The sequence below is a fragment of the Mixophyes fleayi genome, chromosome 4 (assembly GCF_038048845.1).
Source record: "Mixophyes fleayi isolate aMixFle1 chromosome 4, aMixFle1.hap1, whole genome shotgun sequence".
Taxonomy (NCBI): Eukaryota; Metazoa; Chordata; class Amphibia; order Anura; family Limnodynastidae; genus Mixophyes; species Mixophyes fleayi.
Window position 1 is genome coordinate 207,075,132 of NC_134405.1, and position 21,943 is coordinate 207,097,074.

The following is a 21,943-nucleotide window of genomic DNA, read 5'->3' on the forward strand; positions in this document are numbered from 1 at the left end:
AGAAGCCCAGTATTACTAGTCATTATACAGTATGATGGAGCGGGACAAAGTTTTCTCTAATTTGAAGGAAACAGTGAGAGTCTTAAAGCCACTGCTCTTTGCTGTGTTGCTTACATTGCATTGATATTTTATTTTGTAGAATTATTTATGTGCCAGTTTGGATATGTCTTTCAAGCATACAACAGCACTTTTAATATCTCCCACCATAAAAAGTTCACATTTGTCCTAATACCCACTTAAAAAACATGCTTGAATCTACTGAGCGTATATATAAAGAGTCAGATAGAGACCCCATGGGGCCCTAGGTAGAATACTGATTTGAGACCCCCACATCAATGTCCCTTGATTCCCAATCATAAAAGGGACAATTGCAAGGCAGATGTAGTAGTTGGAGGGGTGTCAGGGAAACCGGAAGGAGGGAGATGGAAAGAGTGTCACCTGAGTTGTGTGAGGAGGGGAGCAGTCAATAAAATTGGCATGGGATAGTGGCAGTCAATGGTTGGGTAAATTATGAAAATGATGTTATGAACGCAGTCATGTGGCAGGTGTGAGGTATGTTGGAGACAAGTACCAATAGGAAATGATAGTCTGGGCCACTCAGCACCCTCCGGAATCTAAGCGGAAGTATTATGGGTGATCTGGCTTTAAACAAGTCCATAACAATAGCCACAGCACTCCATGTGCTTGCTATGGTTCCCAGCAGGACAAGGGGGCTTTTCACAGAGGAAAAATGTGGCTTAAATTAAAAACGTAATATGGCTTCATAACAAATTTTCTAGAAAGCTATATGATTTGGGAATAAATTGGCTGTATTTTTATATAAAACTAATGTGCCAGATTGCTAATACAATTAGTACTCTACCTTATTTACTGGAGATAGTGCAGACAATTTATGATGGTGCATAGATGGCTCATCACAATTTTGTTATAGAACATTTCTAGTTATACCCTTGCCTCATAATGTAAAAAAACATGTAAAGGAGACCTATTCACTAAGAAGTGTAAATGCCAATATGTGCCGTATTCGCGTAAAATCGCACTGCCCATGCCCAGAACCGGAGTATGTTGTAGAGAGCGCAGCAACGTTCATTTCCTTTTAGACTGAAAAGGACCCTTACTACAACCTACATGGGCAGAATGTGGAGTGTACTGGGCGTATGCACGTAGTCAATGTACAGTAGAAGCGTGCCAAGCTCGAGAGCACGCAGCAGCATTCCACTAGCTACAGGTCTGGTGCAAATGACGATTACGAATAATGACGGCTCTGTATAAATGCTATAACATGTGTTTGCAATCATGAGCAACTGTAAAAATGTGTTTTATGTACAGTAGACATTAACAACATCCTAATAAATGTATTTTATTTTTTAAAGTTTTTTTATTAATGACTATATTAACGTATGACCTTAATTGAATAGTTTTTTTATTTTCTTACTTTTGGGACTTTACATTCCACATATGTATTGGACGATCGGACATATCCTGCAGTGTATTGCGGACCTAGACCCGTACTCACCAACAGATATATCTTACCGACGTGCGTATGCCCGATGTGCGTGCGTTTTCATTTATGAATGAATCAGTCCCTTGGTATTTAGTGAGATGTAAAGAGTACATAATCTTATACATAAAAAATAAATCTAAATCATTGTCAAACACTGCAAACCGTAAGCAGGAAAATCCTGCTTAGGGATATCATGTATCATTTTGACCTCCATTTCTCCTGTGTTAATGTGCAATATTGACTAGAGTGGTATTATGGCTTTCATACATGATATGCTAAACCATTGCACTGATGGACAATGAAAATATGTAAAAATAGGAAAATATGTGCAAAATATCATGTAATGCTTTTCTGATATTTTTTCTAGGCTGTAAATGGACATTTATGAACAAATGTAACTTATGTTATTTCTGTTGTGGAGGAAAAACACTTGAATGAGGAAAAACATTGCTGAAATTAAATCTTCTAATGCTAAAGTGGTTAAAATTTATAAAGTAATGATAGGCAGCAAACCCATCCTATGCCATTTATCCCTGTTGAGTTATCTGAATTAAGCTATTATTACACATTAAATGCCACAACGTTTTTTTTTTTTTATTTCTATTTTACTTTTAATGACCTCTGTCAAGAAAACGTCCACTTTCACTGTATGATTAGGACAATGGAAAAAATGATACGTAATATGTAAGGAACCAGCCTTAGTGACTCCATTTCAGGACACAGTAGAGCCAGACGTCTTCTTATCAGTACTTGGAGTGTACTACAAAGTAAAGGTGACTTTGAGGCTATCAGTCACCAAGGGGCACTTTTAAGAGAATAGAGATTTACATTTACGTAACAGAGCATAATCAAGTCACAAGCCTGGTACATACAAAGAGTTGTGATTTTCAATAAATCTTGGTAGAACATGTAATCTCTCAGGAGTGTTTCTGCAAGAACATATCATAACATAATCTGCATACTGTTGATGCCTCTTCTAACCATTTAAGATTTAACACTCTAATCCATAAGTAAATAAAGACATGGGCAACAATTTCAGTTTTGCCAACAGGCCATGCTTTATTGATTTAAAGAAGAAATGGTAGCAACGAAAGCAATTTGCGAGTCAGCTAATAACTAATAGTGAAACCAAACAGTGTATGGCCAATAGGCACTAACCAGGACATAGTCCTTTATGATTGGCTGGTGCTAAATCTTGTGTCACAGTGACTATACTCCTTCTGGGCTCACAATGATGAGCCTAAACAAAGCAGGTCAAGGGGTACCCCACACAAAAGGACCAGGAGCCAGGTTGCTTCAAAGGAAGCAGTGACTTGTGGCCAATCAGCGATAGCACCGTATCAATTAGTCGCTAACTGCAAAAGCTTTCCTGCCAACTGTGCCTCACCTGGGAGAGGGAGAAAGAGACAGAAATTTAGTTAGGTATATTAGAGGCAAAACATAAATATTGACTGGAGAGGCACTCCAAGGTTCTCCTGTGTAAGAAAAATTGTCCCAATACCAGTAAGGATGGTGATTCTGCCTAGTTACATCAAGGCCAACCAGATTGCCACATCTGTAAAACCCAGCGTTAAGCTGGGTTGGCCACTGAGCCCAACTATAATCATATCTTATAATCATATGGATGCCAAACTAATCATCCCTCATAAAACAAAATGTTGCTTTTCATATGTAGAGATTTAAGAATGTTGTAGGCCCATTTCCATATAAGCTGCTGCAATAAAATAAAAGACCTGCCAGCCAAGTGGGGCAGATATTATTAGCTTCTACCCCAATAACCAACATCTATAAGGTTAGAGGGGAGGGACAGGAGGGAAATGGGGGGGGGGGGGGGGCAAGCTGAAGGGGCACAGAATATGGCAGAGGGAGCTGGGAGTGGGGGGCCAGGTAGAGGGAAGGGCCAGGGGTCCATGAGGGGGGTGGGATGATGATAAGGGGGTCAAGAAAGGACATATGTGTAGTGTAGTAGGAGGGTATTAACAGATATATGCAGTGGGGAGGGGGAGGGGAATGGCCCCCCTTACCGAATTACACAGTATTATATTCAGGGGTAGCAGGGGCACGGGCAGGAGGAAGGTGAGTGCTGGCTGCAAGTGGGGCTGAACTGTGAGGTGTAGGAGCTGCAATTCCATGATAACATTAGTGTTATTTGTATATTTAGTTATTTCATTTAAATTAATACATTTATTTTTTTACAATTATCTATTTTTTTATTGTTAACACTTTGGGGAGGGGAGCTGCCTAAGCCACAGGTAATGGGAGACCTGGTGGGAAAGCGGCCCCCTCCGCAGGCACGGGCTGGCAAACTTCAGCCCAGGGGGCGCACAGGCTGTTTGGGCCGGCCCAAACAGCGTCTAGACTGAGCGGCTAGCGGGGTCAATGCCCCCCTGCCCCTCCATGTCTAAGGGCTTGAAAATAAAAAAAAGGGGGAGGTGTGGGGGTGGTTGCCCATGGCGACCGATGGGAGGCATCCTAACTTGTCCCCTAATGGACCCTATGCCAGCCCTGACCACACTAAGGGATGCCTGTCCCGCCGCAGCCGTGACCCAGCTATCTGATGCCTCCATGGTCTGGAGCTGATGCTGCTTGTTTCAGAGCGCATGTCCTGCGTCCGCGCACAGCGGCCGGCTGTTCAGTATGAACTGCTGAGCACGGGTTCAGCAGGGAAAGGTATGAGGAGACATCAGCAGTTGTACTCTGGTAACCAGCACTGAGCATGTTGCAGCCGGAGGAAATAAAAGGGGATAAATTGGAGATGGCTCCCAGCAGGAGAGAGAGGGAGCCATCTTGGAGGCATGCAAGGTGGGCATAATTACGCTGTGACTGGGATATGGCTTTTGTGGGGGCACTGATAGCAGTAAATGTGGGAAGAGGGATAAAATGCAGGCTAAGGTGAGTAAGGGGGGGGGAGGGGCAGAAGCCACAAAAGGAGGAAAAGGAAAAAGTGCCAAAAGTTATGAAAAGAGAAAGAAAACAGGTATAAATGTGACAAAGGTAAAAAAAAGCAGGACAGATGTATAGGAGAGGAGAGAAAAAAATTGAGGTTGAAACAGTAGCAAAGCTATACTGAGCCTTCAGTGTGCAAACAGGATCCAAGGATTTCATCCAGCAACCACTGGGGGAAAGAATATATGGGCACACCAAGGACCCACCCCTGTGGACACTATTTGTTGGAAGTTGTCAGAAGACTTAACCACAAACAGGTAAGTGAATGACTCATGCACAAACATATGCATTTAGCTGCGTTCAGCTAATGGCCTCTCTTGCCATAATGCAGTGAAAGTTTAGAGAGCCTAGCTGTGATTGTTTGTTTATTAATAGTATATTGGAGCATTTCTGGATGCTATTTATTGTCATTCTTTACTGTAAAAGAGCAGTGTAAACTGTGTGAGGCTCACCGCTTAATTAAAATGAATTTACTGTTTGATGACTTGAACACACATTTCATGCTCTAAATACACAGAAAAATACTATAGAACAGTGAGGTGTCTGGCATGATTTGTGATATTAGCAGAAAGCAATTTTCTGTCAATTAATACTAGCTGTCACATGCCAGGCTTTCAGTTTTTCTATCCGAAGGCCGGTGCGCTTACCCGTTCACCGGTGACTGCTCCGTGCAGCTTCTGGCAGTCGCAATTTTCTGCTCCGGGTCTGGCAATGCATAGACTTGATCTGCTTATTATCTCTGCTGTTGATTCATTCGCCCCCACATCCTAGCACTCCCACTATAATAGGCACCTCCTTTCCTTTATCGGTGCCTGTTCTTTTGGTCACCTACCAGCTAGGTACTAGGATGTGGCTCTCAGCACCTCTCCACCATTCCAGTGGTATTATCCTGCCTGCCACAGACTATCGCTCCTTATCTCCACCATTCCAGTTATACCTGTCACCAAAATGCAGATTATTATACTATCTTCATCATCATCATCATCAGTTATTTATATAGCGCCACTAATTCCGCAGCGCTGTACAGAGAACTCATTCACATCAGTCCCTGCCCCATTGGAGCTTACAGTCTAAATTCCCTAACACACACACACACACACACACACACACACACACACACACACACAGACTAGGGTCAATTTAGATAGCAGCCAATTAACCTACTAGTATGTTTTTGGATTGTGGGAGGAAACCGGAGCACCCGGAGGAAACCCACGCAAACACAGGGAGAACATACAAACTTCACACAGATAAGGCCATGGTCGGGAATCAAACTCATGACCCCAGTGCTGTGAGGCAGAAGTGCTAACCACTAGGCCACTGTGCTGCCCAAGCACCTCTCTACCATTCCAATGGTATTATACTGCTGTCTGCAGACTATCGATCCTTATCTCCACTATTTCAGTGGTACCTGTCAGCAGACCGCTGTTTATCATGACAAGTACTTCTCTAGCATTCCAGTGGTACCTGTTCGCAGTCCTCAGACCATCGCTCCAGATGCATCCTCATCACCATTCCAGCGCTCCGTCTAGGGTCCGCAGACTATTGCACCAACAATATATTTTCAACTAATCAGGTCTATTTAGTTCCTTCTGCTCTCACCTTCTCCCATAGTACTCCCTAAGAGGGCCATGACCTGCGGAGCAGAGGCCGCAAAGTCCAAACCTCCTTGTGGGGGTCTCTACGAAAAACCATCTGCTTAGCTAGATTCCACATCCTACCATCCTAGGAACCGTAACACTAGTTCATATTAAATTTCATATTCTCCTGAAATATTATGGAATGGAAACCAAATGATACAAAATGGGATGAAAGTATAAAATAAAAAATATATCAAGTAGCTACAATGCAAAATGTATTTTCTTTTTCTATATATATATATATTTTTTTTTATTTTTTTTTAAAAAGGTTTACCTCTCACCCTGACCACCACCCTCATTGCCTGCCTTCAATAAACTATTACCGAAAGAAATGCTCTGCCACACTTGCCAATCATGTAATCTTTCTTCTGCAATTGCTGGGAGCTGGGTTAAGTAGAGGCAGGGCAACAGCAGTCAGAGAGGAAGTATCGTAACATTACTGCCTCTACTCACCTAACAATGTCAGTCAATTGAAGTGCAAAATGGTTACTATGCAGAACAAAAGCAGCTTTGGAACAGTCATGCGCCTCGATTTGCATTGGGCTAGATTTCTGTCAAGTCGCATGTGTTTAGTGAGTAAGACAGTGGCATTTGCAGTGGAGCAGCAATGGGTAAGATTTGGGTAGACCAAAGGTTTTCCAACTGAAGTACTGTGTAGGTGCATTGGTGTCTCTGTCTTGTAGAGCAGTGCAGAAACCAAATTTTGCAGAACAATATTATTGTTCCTTGTTGAGGGGTACTCAGCCATTTACACTTCACTAAAGACTTCTGCTTTGCTGTTTGGCAGAATTGTGCATTTATAAATGCACTACGATCAATATAGTACAAAGTTCAACACACACAAAATTGCCACGTAATAAAAATAGTTCTAGTTCTGATGTTCCCATACTTTCGTGATTGATGTAGGTTATGAATTAGGCTAAATCAAGCAGGTTTTTTTAGAGTAGTATTACATTTTGTTTTATTAAACTAAAAGGGGTGGTACTAAAGTAATGCACTCTGCACTTCAAGACACACTTCTGTGTACACCTTGTGCACCTTGTACTTCTGTCCTTGTACTTCTGTGTACAAATTGTGCAACTTGTACTTTTGTGTACACCTTGTGCACCTTGTACTTCTGTGTACACCTTGTACTTCTGTGTTCAACTTGTGCACCTTACACTTCAGTGTACACCTTGTACACCATAAACTTCTGTGCCCACCTTGTACTTCTATGTACAACTTGTGCACCTTCTAATTCTGTGGTCATGTTGTCCAACTTGCACTTCTTTGTACATCTTGTACTTTTGTGTACACCTTGTGAACCTTGTACTTCTGTGTTCATGTTGTGCACCTTGTACTTATGTGTACACCATTTGCACTTTGTACTTCTGTGTACACTTTGTACTTTGTGTACACCTTATGCACCTTGTATTTTGTGTACACCTTGTGCATCTTGTACTTCTGTATATACCTTGCTGTGATTTTGGCAGGCCATATAGGTACATTGCAAAGTCAAGGTGCTTTTGGTTTGCTTCATAAAATACCTCTACTGTGTGTCAAATACGGTGCTTTCAAGATGGAGTGTGTCTTACAATACCTGCAATAAATGAGAGTGCACAGAGTAAAAATTGCCACGTTATATGCAGTAATGTGTGGAACTGCACTCTTTATCATACTGATGTGCATAAAATTGCACTTCTCTGGAATTTGCATAGTAATCTGCTATTGAATTATAATCGTCACTGTATTTAAAAGACCAGTAAATTAATTTTATTTTTCATTTAAACAAGAACAGGAAAAAAAATGGTTTAAGGTTAAGAATCCTTGTATTTTATTTAAGCTTTATAGGTAAAACATACATTATAAATCTGGACAAGATCAATGACAAGTTTAAGATTAAGTTTAAGCTCTACACTTACCCGTGTACTTTTGACACTATTTTGCTTGTCTCCAGGAATATCCGACCTGATCCATCAGTCCAACTGGACTGTACATAAAGCACTCTGAAGTGATAAGTTATGGTGGCAGACCTTGTACCGGGTTACAAATCATGAATGGTGAGTAACCTATGGTCCTGTGCTGGAAACAAGAAAATTATTAAAAAAAAAACAAAAAAACACGGTATCAAAAGAGATTATGCTCATCCATATAGCAACATGTAGAGTTAAAATAAAAATATACATACTTAGCTACACTAAGTTTTTAGATCAATCTGCCGCTAGAGAAAGTAGAAGAGGCAAAAGGGTAAATTCTCTAAAGTGTAGTTTAGTGACACTGACATTATTTGGGCGGTTTTCAAACTGCTGGATTTACTAAATGCCAAAACGCTGAAAAACCACCGGAAATACCACCATTTTACAAAGCACAAAGACACATTTTACAAAGCACCAGCAGAAATTGTCATCCTGATTTTTTACTTGCTTAGAATACAAGAGAATGAAATGTATTAAGATGTAATTTTGACAAACCTCCAGAAAAACTGCTAGAGAGACCGCCAGAAAATCCAAACACCTCCACTGCCGTTTTGAAAGTCAAATAATGGGCTGAAGTCGTTTCAAATTAATTAACATCAATTTAATTGGCATTATGTGAAAATATGCGAATAGCACGCTACGGTGTGGAAGGGCTTATTACGCAACAACACTTGCGAACACTTCTAAATGCATTTACACTCACACATACATACATTTGTAAATAGTTCACCTTAATAAAGTTCCAGCTCATCGTCTTTTATATTCAAATGTAATAGATTTAAGCATACTTGTCAACTTTCTTCAGCTCTCTTCCGGGAGCCTGCCAGTGGTGGTGGGCGTGGAAATGTATCATGTTTAGTGTCATACTAATCCACTTTTCACCATCAGACATCCGCTACAATCGGCTAAGCGATCGCACCCTGCATATGCTAGTTATGGATGATAAAGGATTAATGCTCAAAATTAGGTTGTGTTTGGAATGCTAATATGCTGGTTTGAACCAGTATTTTGACGGGCTCCTGAAGGAAGACACATATGCAACAGTTGGAGAGTTGCCTCTCACCCTTGGAGAGCATCGTTTGAACCGACCTATGACCTGCATTGTACTGGACTGTCCTAAATCCTGAACCAATGGAAAAATTCTATGACATCACCACTGTTTTTTTTATGTACCACAAACTGTATATAAACCAGGCACTGTGACCATCATTCAGTTTACTTTGACCATAGGCTTCAGTTGCTGTGCAAGTGCTCTAAACGAACATAACACTGAGATCACCAGTGCCCGCAGCTCCCAATCACTGCTGCTCAGCCATGCAGAGCGGCAGTGAATGAAACATACCTCCCAAATTTCTAACCCATGGGACAAAGCTGTCCAGATCAGGATGGCGGGACAGCACACTCAATTTGAAACTGTACCACCTAAATCGGGACAGTTGGGAGGTATGCATAAATCAATCTGGCTGTTGATCATTTCAAATGTTTGAATGATTACCTGTTTAACTACGTTCATTAAACAAGGATGCCCAGAGGCAAGGACTATGAAAACCATAGAAATACATCTGCTGTAAATTTGAGATTTCACACTAATTGTAGAAAACTTAGAGAGTCTGGGTAATTTTTTGCTCCTTGTATCCTTGTACAATTTACTTTGCTGATTTTCTTTTCATTTGTGCAGGTTGATAGTGGTGTTTGCCTAAGGGGCGGACCTCGACTTTATTTTTAGTGGAGGGTAATTTAGCATAGTCATCATTGCATTTGCTTTCTCTGATTCAATTCAAAAGCTTATGAGCAGAAACCAGTAACATGGATATAGGAGAAATTAGGGCCAAGAGCATGCCCCCCACGCTCATTTAAGAGGCAGCAATAATTTAATTACAGCCGCGCACCCGGGGTGCCTCTTGCTACCCAGAACACAGTGGCAGTGTGAGGTGTCCCGGTTTCTCTGGTGTCAAAAAGGGTACACCCCTTCTTGGGGATCGCCTCTGTTGCAAGTCTTGGGAAGGCTCCTTTTCCCTGGGTTTGGACAATGCTTACCCCAGGGCAATGATTTTTCTGCTCCCCCTCCCACATAAATATTTATGAATCCCCTGGTTTGATTCAGAATGGCAGGAATTTGGCACAGAGCATATAAGGAAAACAAGGTAGGAAAGCCCTGCTTATGGCTACCAACAAATGCTCTAGCAATGCATTATATGCCTAATCTTTGAATTCTTGTAGTATGAGTGCAGGTGAACTTTGTCTATTTACTTTCAAAAATGTCTACCTCTATTCACTCATACTACTGTCCATCCAATGACCTCTGTCTGTTCATATATTTACAGCCGTGCGCCCTGGGCGCAGGTGTCCTGGCATCAGAGTGAGTACACTCCTTCTTGGGGACCACCTCTGCTGCAATTCTCGGGCAGTCTCCTTTACCACGGGGTCCCACGAAGCTTCCCTCAGGGAATGATTTTTAAGCCCTCCCTCCCATAAATATATACAAGTCCTCTGGTTTGATTTAGAAGGGGAGCATTACTGTACAGAGCATATAACTAATAGAAGGTAAGGAAAGACCTGCTCTTGGCTACCGATGAATGCTCTGGCAATCTATTGTATGCCTAATCTTTGAATTTTTATAGTATGGGTTCAGGCCACCTTCGTCTCTAAGCATCTTCATTTATTTACATAGTGCCAGCAAATTTACAATTGGGTATCTACGTGTCTAAATATCTACTGATGCCTCTGTCCATCTAAGGACATAATATTACAGTCTCTTCACTCTCCATGACGCATCCTGTGTAAAGTTCCAATTTAGTGGGTGCATTGTGCTTCACCAGTTTTATCTCTTGCACCTTACACTAAATGTTTTTGCTATTTAATTTACCTATGAGTTTGCTTCAGTTGGTGGCATGGCAGATAACATATTTTTTTGCATCCATTGCAATGTTCTATATACGTCCACTGAATGTCCAAAATGCCCAGAAAAAACTACATACACAAATACACTTTTTTAATATAGAATTCACCAAATGACCCTTTCAAAATGGACAAGCATGGAAAAATAGAAAAGATTAGAATATATAGCTTTTTTGGGGGGTGCAGCTTCGTGCTGACCCTCACAAATACCATTTTTTAAATATAGATTTATCTGAATTTACAGACGTCACAATGACGTCAGCCTGCAGTGCCGAACACTTATCCAATCGGAATCACTTGCTGTCAGCATGATGCTCCCATCGGAGATCTCCAGCGTCGGGTTGAATGTAAGTCTGTCTATTTTCCAATTGGTTTTTCCTAATTTTGCATTTTCTTTGCAGGCCATCTCCTTGTCGGAGTAGTGGACATAGGTAAAGCGTACCCAACCCTGCTATGCAAACTGGTGTAGTACTCACTCTGCATTAGTCCCTTAATGTACACCACATAATTCCTTGGTTTTGCAGAGGTGCGTGTATCCAGCACATATCTATCCTACCATCTGTTTTCGATAGACGCCTCCGCATATTGGCGCACCTAGATATGCAGAGACCAGGACAAATCTCGAGAGGCAATTTTCACATTACAATCCAATCTACTACCACTTAAATACAACCCCATTAAAAAATATCAGTTTTTCCTAATAAAATAATGCTGCTTTAAGTCTAATGTATGACTAGCGCAAAAAGTCAATTTCCACTTTAGTGAACTGAAAATAGCTGTGCATCCCTCCGCACAGCAAACAATACCTGCCGCGAAAAATGTGTCCTGTATCTTGTTTCTGTAACTGTGCCCCTCAAAAGAAAAATTAATTTCTACAAAGCTCTGCAAAACTTCCTCCTCACTTTGCAAACATCCACACTTCCTCTACTCATCTTCTAAGTCTGTGCAATCTTCTGCTCCTCCGCAAACACTACCATCCTGCTTTGTAAAACCATGCTCCTTGGTATAAATCTAGGTGTACCTGTGCAAATCAAGCCACATGATGGGTCCTAATCTAGTTTTGCACTACACATTTTGTAGAAATGGCTTGAACAGTGTCTGCATTTTTTTTCTTGAAATGTAATTACTTCTAATTAATTAACCGGCGGAATCAGGTTCTGAAGATCATATTATATATTTTTTGTTTGTCTTTCTATTTTTTTCTTGCATCATGCTGTTCAATTGAAAGGATATTTATTTTAATATGCTATTCTGTCTGTCCTGAAAAACAAATTGGCTTGGATATACAAAAGTATTCTCAGCTTACATGACACTAATATGTGGTTTCGTCTTGAGTGCAAAAAATACCTGTAAGTGAAGATTTCAGAGGAAAAAACTGCTGTAAATCATTATAGTTAGAAAGTACTTATTTGTATTATATGTCACCAGGAATGGAACATCGCATTACTGGGCCCCAATAATTTGGAGGAGGTTCTATGAACTGATGTCGCACAGAAAATTGTAGCAGGAACAGTTACCATGGGTATTTTGCTAACAAATGCTACATTACAAATGCAATATGTTACCCCACTGAGGAAAGGGCGGTCAAGTTTAATGTCCTTTATGCAGTGGCATAACTATACCCAGCTGCAATGGGGCATGTCGGAATAGGAGAGGGGGGGTCACAATCTGGTACCTATCTTATGATTACTAGACATCCCTGTTTCCTGAGCACAGTTCTTATTTGTGTGTTCTCTGTCCACCAGGAAACTCTTGTCCCTGGGGGTTGAGACCTTGGTTCCCTATGACCCAATTCTTTTCTCTGTGTATGGTCCTGCAGGATTCACATACAGACCGCTGACTGGTGACAGCAGGGGCAGACTTGTTGACTGACTGTTAAGTACTCATAGTGCTGAATGTCTCCTGGACACTACAGAGAGTGGACATTCCAATATCCTTCAATTCTGGGACATTCAGAGATATGCATAGTCTTTAGTAACTTGTTAGACAATGTTGAGATCTTGTTAGAATATTTTTTAGTGAGTGATTTGAGTGACTGACAAAGCGGAAAGATTTGTAAAGTGGGAGGACTCAGCACAATATATGGCTGCCAATTAAGGGAGGGGGGGTGATTTCTCTGTACAATTTGTCAAGGAATTGTGCTATAGAAAAATGTATAAATGTAAATGTCACCAAAACATACACCTTGCACATTTCCTATGACGTGTTTGACCTACCTTTGGGACTATTTTTATTTCTACAAAGTTTTGTGGTGATAATCTAAAGACATCATTCCCTATCTCATTTTACTCCAACGTGCAGATGCACATTCTATGTAGGAGTGTCACATCTGTAAATTAATGTATTCTCAGTCTGGCTTTACAAATGTCCACAATGAATCTTCCTTGTACTTGTATTTCAGGATCTATGACATTTCTTCTGATAAATAAATCATCTCTTTTTGTTATAACAATCCCAGTAGCAATCAGCACTCACATCTAGCCTTTGTGCTAAGAAATCAAGTTTAATGCTCTACATTATACGATTTTACAAGATGTTTCTAAAGTAAGTCTTCCACTTAAGGAAAATGTCAGCAAGTAATAAGTACACTACAGATGAATAAAGAACAGTGATATTGAAGAGAGCAAGTTTGTAAATTACATTACCCACTGAATGAAAGGCTAGCAAGAACCCAGCATTTAAACTGTGTACTGCCTTTCTCTGTAATTCTACATCAATATAATACTGCAGAATTGTTTGGAGGTCATTTGTCATGATGACAGGACTACAGTATAGTTTAATTGTACACTCCTTGTACTCACTGTGGGAAATGTACAAATGAACAGTGTACTAGACAATGCTCCTTTAGCACCGTTCAGACACACAAAATATAAAAGCATATAGAGGCATTGGTGTACTTTGTGTAGTAGCCAGTATCAAAAATGTTCTGAAAGCCAAAAACAAAGAAAAGTTAAATAATTTCTGCTGACCAGTGATATGTCCTATATAAAGACATGAACGCTGCCCTGACCCCCTCCCCCATTGCTACTGTGAGGAATACTGCTATACCACTTAATAACAGAATGTGTTATACTCGATTTTAGATATGTGGTTCCAAGTTATTGGAAAATACCTAGCTACATTCTACATCCCAAACATTCTGGATAACTGGTATAAATCTGGAAAAATTGTAGAACTGGTATACATTTATCTTGGATAAATCTGTATTGGATATTTCATACATTTCCTTCAAGTCAAGGCCCATGGATTGTGATCATGACCTAATACTTCCTATTTTCAGTCAGGAGTGTTATTAGATATACTGTAGCACAAGGTGAAATGAGGATGCTAGGTAGTTAATAGGTGGATTTCAATAGTCTAAATAGACCAAGGACTTACTAGATTGAGAATCCAGAACTTTATTTACAAGGGTTTGCAATGGACAGAAAGCGAGTACAGGAATAAGGGAAGGCAGTGGGAACTGAGTCCATAAAGGTTCTCAAATATGGCTTTGAGAATTGGCACGGGCACAAACTGTCACCCCACACAAAATCCACTAGTTAAATATTATTAAGCAGCTTATATTAATGCAAGAAAAGGATAGGTTCCTTATCACAGTAAAATGTTTTTTAAGAAAGAATTATGACAGTCAAACTGAGAGACATCAATTGTGAATTATTCAGCTTTACAGGTGATTCAGCTTTACAAACAAATTAATAGCACAATATATGAGCTTAAATATTAACATATAATATTATTCTGTTTGATATATGCTTGTGGATCATTGTGGGGAATCTACAAAAGGCTAGTTTTACAACTTTTTTAGAAATCAATCAAATTCGCTTAAAAAAAGGAAATACTTTTTCCTGTCTATCTATCCTTTTAAAAAAACTAGGAAACTTCAACTTCCCTTGGAGGTCATTAATCTCAGAGTTACTCAGATGCCCCCTGGTCTTTTACTAAATGTAGTAAGAGTTTATCTTAGAAACCAGGTAGTGATGCAATATGGAGACTGGGAATAGTAGTAGACCAGGTGGTATACACAGAATAACCAGTACCGACACAAATGTTCAAGAACAGGCAGCAAACAGGAATACCAAGGTCAAACCAAAAGGTTGTGGTGGGCAGCGACTAAGGAAGCCCCAAAAACAAAGCCAAGGATCGGGTCAAGCAGCATTCAAATAATATCCATGAACAAGCAGTGTCAGACAACAGGTAGTCCCACAGAATATATGATATCAGCAACACAGCAGGAAAAAAACTATAACTGGCAGGGAGGCTAAGCCCTCCCTGCCTTTTAAACTAATGAGAACCAACCAAAATGGTACCCTAGGTGCAAGTCCCCCACCAGCCATAGGAGATTGCAGTCACCTAACTGCAATCCCTGATCAGAAAGTCCCCTTCCATCCCAAATGGCTGCTAGGCAACCATCTGGGACGGAAGGGGCAGTGATCATGAAACTCTGTTCCAACTGCTCAGCAACAGCCGGGGCAACAACCAGTGAGAGCCTTCATGAGCAGTGTCACAAGCTGCCAGCCAGAAAATGTAATGTCCTGGCTGCTTAGCAACAACTGGGTCAAAGGTTTCAGAGTGAGCAGCCAAGAAGTAGCATGGCAGCTCATAATACATGCTTCAGAGAAGTCAGGTCAATTTCAATAGATGCTGAATTTATTTGTGTGTTCAAATTTTCCTAGTGTCTCCAGAAGCACAAAATCCATTTTTATCGCATCATTACAGATTTGGAAAAATGTAACCAAGTGGAGAACGTGGAAAAGAATGCAGGAGCATTTGGAAACCATCAGACAACTCTAGAAGATTGCCAAAATGTCAAACTTCAATAACTAGAGCATTTGACACTATGGATGGAGCTTTTTACATTCATTTAAATGTAGTTAGTAGTGAACTTGTAGAAAAACTTTGAAATGAAAGAGACCATTCACTTCAATATTTTTGCTGTACATAATTTTTTTTCACCTCACTGATTTTGAACTCTTCTCTGATGTGAAAACCTTTTTGGTAATTTCCAATATTTATTCACTAAGCAATACTTAATAGATTTTCCCCTGTCCTATACTAGAAAACTGTGAGAACAAGCAGAGTGTCTTTATTTAGAACACCGGTCATACAGGTAATAAATATGTAAAGTCAATGGTTGACAGTATGCATAGTCCATAGAAACAGCAGTTACCAGTTATTAGTTGGAAACTGCAGCAGGAAAGACCGTTGTCCAGGTCAGCTGGGTTCTGTTAAGGATTCTAATTGGGAAGGCCAGAAATCAGTGGACTGTTGAGTGCAGGAGGCAGAATATCTAAGACTGCTGGTGCTGACAAAACTGATGATGTATAGGTCAATTTGCTTATTTGAAGAAATCAACTAAAAATTTAAATCACTAAAAACTGTTAAAATATCTTCTTAGCCTTCGTTGGCATTGTACAAAAAATATCTGGCTTGATTTTGTTACAGCACTTTAATGTTTGGATTAACATAAACCCTACCAATTTATAGATCATATCATATGTAAGAGAAATATAAATTAATACTATACACGTTGCAACAAGAAATATGGTATACTAGGAGTATGCTGTATAATGTCCATGATATGATTATCATCATCATTTATTTATATAGCGCCACCAATTCCGCTACTAATTCCGCAGCGCTGTACAGAGAATACTTACATCAGTCTCTGCCCCAATAGAGCTTACAGTCTAAATTCCCTAACACGCACACAGACAGACAATTTTGATAGCAGCCAATTAACCTGCTAGTATGTTTTTGGATTGTGGGAGGAAACCCACACAAACACGGGGAGAACATATAAAATCCACACAGATAAAGCCATGGTCAGGAATTGAACTCATGACCCCAGTGCTAACTACTACGCCACCGTACTTTCCATTAACATATGATTTTAAATCAGTTATGAAGTTATTTTTCATGAGAGTGCATTAATTATTGTCCTAATAAAGTAAGTATATAAAGTCTATTTAAAGTAAAGTATATTAATGATTTTGATAACTTTTAAAAGAAGAGTGTTCTAAGATCCTAGGGATAGCTACCGTTTATTATGAGATGCCGGAAGATTGCCATTGTATCCCCTGCCAGGCGACATAAAGGCAGACAGAAATGATCTCATATATCATGCTGGCATAAGACGTCAGCAACATCCATGGGGAAACAATTCATTGTTGCACCTTTGAACCCGCAGAATGACACACTATAATATGGAAACTATGATTGGACATTATCAGACATGCTGAGCTAAAGTCATATTCCATATGGATCACTTGGGATTTCTTACTTATTAAATGCAATTTACTATTCATTATGTCCCTACCAAACATGGTCTCCAAGTGACAAGATTCAATTAAACAATTTCTTTAAGGTGCAAGAAGTTTTGGTGTTTCAAACACATTGCTATTCGTTTTAACTCTCTATGTAAACTTGGTCAGATTTTCTTCTCATTACTTTTACATGTGTCTGTTTTGTCCTGTAGTACTTGAACTCACCTTCTCTCACTATTTTATCACTGCACTATCTCAGGAATGCTTTCTCATTGTATATACACTGCTTACATTAAGTAAACAGTCGTTCTGTACAGCACAGCAAAGTGCTAACACTGTCAGTTTGTAAATAAATCACAAAACTGCCCTGTGCATAAAGGAACAAAGATTGTGTTAGGTCCACAGAAGAAAACACAGTCTTGTCCTTAAGAATTATGACAGTTTTAAATAACATACATGGTGGAAAAACAAGACACAATAATGTATGCAAGATATACAGTAGGCAGTTGTTAAAAAAACAAGGTTAATAAAGCTACATGTGAACTAAAAGCAGTTGACGAGATTATGGTGTATTGAAAGTAGGCAACAAAATGCTGTATATCCTTGAAACACATAATTACTTCTTATTTCCCAACATTCAATGTACCCAAAACAGATTGTCAAATGATGAATATTTTCCCATGAATTCCCAAGCCCCACCCCCTTAGTTATCTTGCCAGAATCAGGACTGTTGGGGGTATGCTTACAAGTGGTTACCTTGAGAATGGGTACATAATGCAAAAGCAGATTTGGATCTCTGGCTGCCTTAATTTGCACAAGTGTCCTTAGATTTCCATCTAGGTGCATGGGTTTATATAGTGAGGGTGAGGTGTTGTGTGCAGCAAAGGACTTCCTATTAAAATACAGAGTAGCACATTCCTTGTTCAGTGCAGCAATGTAGAATTTGAACTTTTGTAGTGTGATATTATTGGCATGAGATGAAGGTGTGGAGGAGGTGCATTTTTAGGTGCATTGCTTGTTGTGTGGACATTTGCATGGCCATCTCCTAACAGCAAAATAACTTATTATTCCCCAGCTTAGAGTTGGAGGTCTTCAGGTCTTCATCTATACTTTAATTGAGACCTGTTATGCAATTTTAAACTTGCATATAATATGCTCCCCATAGGGCATATCATGATCATCATCATCAACATTTATTTATATAACGTCAGCAAATGCTGTAGCAGTTTACAAATAGGAACAAACACAGTAATAAACAAACTGGGTAATACAGAGTTGAGAAGGCCGTGCTCACAAGCTTACAATTTGTGGGACAATGGGAGATGGATGCATGAGGTTAAGTCTACATATTGCATTTTGGTCCAGCCAGATTGCAAAGGTAAAAAAAAACCAAACAAACAAAACAAAAGTGATTAGTACACAGCAATGTTTGTCAAAGGGTTGTTGTCTTTATGTGAATTGTGTAAAAGGTGGTAACAGGGTAATCTAGCGAGGTAGACCAGAAGAAAATCTTATTGTGGAAGGGAGGCAATTCCATAGAGTGGGTGCAGCTCGAGAGAAGTCCTGTAAACGGTAATGGGAGGATGTAATGAGAATGGATGAGAGACGCAGATTTTGTGCAGACCGACGTTATCGAGTTGAGAGATATTTTGAGATTAGTGAGGAGCTGTATGTTGGTGCCACTTTGTTCATGGCCTTGTAGGTTAGTAAAAGTATTTTATGTTTGATTCGGTAAAAAATAGGCAACCAGTGTAGAGACAGATAGAGTGGCTCAGCAAAGGAATAACGATTTGCAAGGAAAATCAATCTGCCTGCTGCATGGAAAATAGATCGTAGGGGATTGATTCTGTTTAGGGGAATACCATTAAGAAGGGAATTAGAATAGTCAATGCGGGAGATGATGAGTGCATGAATTACATGAATTAAAGTTTTGGCAGTGTCTTGTGTAAGATATGTGCAAATTCTGTAAATGTTTTTAAGGTGTATGTAACATGATTTAGATATAGTGTCGATGTGGGGAACAAAGGATAATTCTGAGTCAAGGATCACACCTAGGCAGTGAGCTTGAAGGGTAGGGTTTAAGGTCATGTTGTCAACAGAAAATAGAAATGTTAGGTATGATTCTGTTGGTGGGTGGGAAAATTATTAACTCTCTTTTAGAAAGATTGAGTTTGAGTTGGTTGAGCGGACATCGAAGATGAAATGGCAGAAAAACAGTCAGTAACATGGGACAACACAGATGGCATATGATATTTTGTAAAATCAAGTTCCTGTTTTCCTAAGTCCTCTTCCATCTCAGTTTTCTCCGATTGTATTCCAGCTAACATGTAAGTAGCATAGTTATTACCACATCCAAGGTGCATAACCTTACATTTATCTATAATACATTTCCTATTCTATAAATTGTAAACCTCCAATCAGGGCCCTCTTAGCTCTTTTTCCGACCTGAATTACCAGTATTGTTTTAATAATGTGTTTGTTTCCAACATAAAGCGCTACGGGATATACTGGCATTATATAAATAAAGGTTAATGATTATGATGATATGCTATTTCATGGCCCAGTTTGCCATTTTATCTTAATCTTTCTGTAGCAATTTCTCTATCATGCTCAATATCTATAACCATACATAGCTTGGTGTCATTGGTAAATACTTACATTATTTAATTATCCTTTGTCTTCTATCATTCAATCAGTACTCTACCTATGTATATATATTTGCCCCATATACTTGTCCTTTCATCCAAATATAACACATCAATTGCACGACCAAGGTCAAGTTTGAATTTTACTTCCACGTAAGCTAATCATATATGTTAGGTATGAAAGGTTCTTCATTAAGTCATGCTTACACCAAATTATCAAATTTGTTTTTGAAATATATTTTAGAATCATATCCCTCAGAATCCTTTTAAATAATTCACTCACAAATGTAGTCAGGCTAACGGGTCTATAATTTGCTAGTTCCAAGTTGAACTTTTTAAAGATTGATACCACATTTGTTTTCAGACAATCCTGTGGTACTGACTCAGTTATGAGGGTTTCCATAAATATAAGAAACAGTGATTCATCAGTTACTGAGCTTAGTTCCTTAAGTATAAGTGGGTGCATGCATTTAGGCCAGGTGCTTTTGCTGCCTTAATCAATTTTTTGACATATCTGCACATTCTTCTGTGTTAGACAATAACAATTATTGGTGTGCATTGGCTATTGCTAAACAACTTTCCTGACATTTTTCTCCTTTTGTTAATACAGATGGAAATGTTTAGGTTACTCTTTATCTTCTATGATTATTTTGCTAAGTAATCATTTATTTGCCTAGCGGTTTACATGTTTTGGTAATAGATGCAATCTTTAGCAATACGTGTTTCAGAGTTAATCTTTGATGACCAGATTTCTCTTTTACTTATTTTGCTACAGTCCTTGTATTTCCATAACGGATTGTCAGTACCTTCTAGTTTTAGCAATTAAAATGCTCTCTTTTTTACCGTTATCACCTACCTTACCCTTATTTAATCACATTGATTGCCTTTTATTCCAAGAAATGTGTTTTGTAATTGTATACAACAGTATTTATTTAAAATGCTTTCCAAAATGCCCATTTAGTCTTCCCATTTTCAATGAAGGGATTGGACTCCAGTACAGCAGCACCCTCCCCATTAAGGTGTAGACCATCTTTACTGTAGAGCCTAAAGCCAAGACAATAACTGGAAATTCTACAAACATTCTAAATCTTCCCTCCTGCTCCAACTTCTCAGCCATGCATTTATCTCACTAAGCCACTGTTGTCTTTTAGATGGAATTTATAGCACAAATAGCATTTCAGAAATACTACCTGAAGGTCCTTATTTTAAGTTTGCAGTCTAATTCCCTGAAACAATTTTCAAGAGATGTCCATCTACTGTAAGCTTTGCCTTTGGTACCTTTATGTGCCATAATCACTGGGTTATCCCCGGCTCTCCCAATCATTTGCTGGATCCACATGATGTTGAAACTGAGCATGTGAGAGACAACAAACTGTTTAGCATTCACATTTCTGGCAACAGATTAACCTATCTGTCATCCTTATACCTTATTCCCCTAACACTGGGAACCTCTTTGACCATTACTACAATCTTTTCCCATCTTTACTGGAGCAGCCATTCTCCTGGTTGCTAGTGGAACTATCCTGTTGCAAAACTCCTACTCCTGAACTGACATCTCTCATAATCAGGCCCGGAGCTTCCATTAGGCAAACTTAGGCAGTTGCCTAAGGCGCCGGGACCTGTAGGGTGCCGCTGACTAGATTTTCTAATCTAGTCAGCGGTTTGGGACAGAGATGCAGCGGTGGGTATTGGCCGTCCTCTTTTTACCGATGCACCCGGGCCGCCCGCCGCAGACAGTCACACATGATCACTGACGTGCCGGTGTTAGGGGAATAAGATATTGGCACCTCATACTCTATATTTGACGTACAAACTATGGGGTAGAATTTCTACACCATAGTTTGCAAGTGATGCAGAGGGGGGTGCAGTGGTGTGATGAAGAAACATATGTGTGATGAAGGGACATGTTAGGGCCATCCATTGCCTTTAACAAGTGCATAATTCATAGGCTTATTGTGTCAAGTTTTTTGTTCCAAAATCTAACACCTGGATACCTCCCCTCTAGAAATCCTGTGTCTGCAGTGGAGTCTGGACAGCGTTCTGCGTCAAACATCACTGCATCTGGACCACTGGAGGAGGTAAGGCTTATCTT

The 21,943-nt window shown here is 39.6% G+C and overlaps 1 protein-coding gene across 2 annotated transcripts in view; it reads right to left on the bottom strand.

Moving 5' to 3' along the window:
• HRH2 (histamine receptor H2) overlaps positions 1 to 21,943 on the bottom strand; it is a 75,262-nt gene that overhangs the window by 4,532 nt on the left and 48,787 nt on the right. The window contains exon 3 of one of the 2 annotated variants that reach the window (XM_075209207.1): positions 7,992 to 8,151. The exons of the other annotated variant lie outside the window; for it this stretch is intronic. Coding sequence (XP_075065308.1) covers positions 8,139 to 8,151 — 13 coding nt within the window. The 3' untranslated portion in view covers positions 7,992 to 8,138. The remainder of the gene's footprint in view (positions 1 to 7,991; positions 8,152 to 21,943) is intronic. 2 annotated transcript variants of the gene reach the window in all.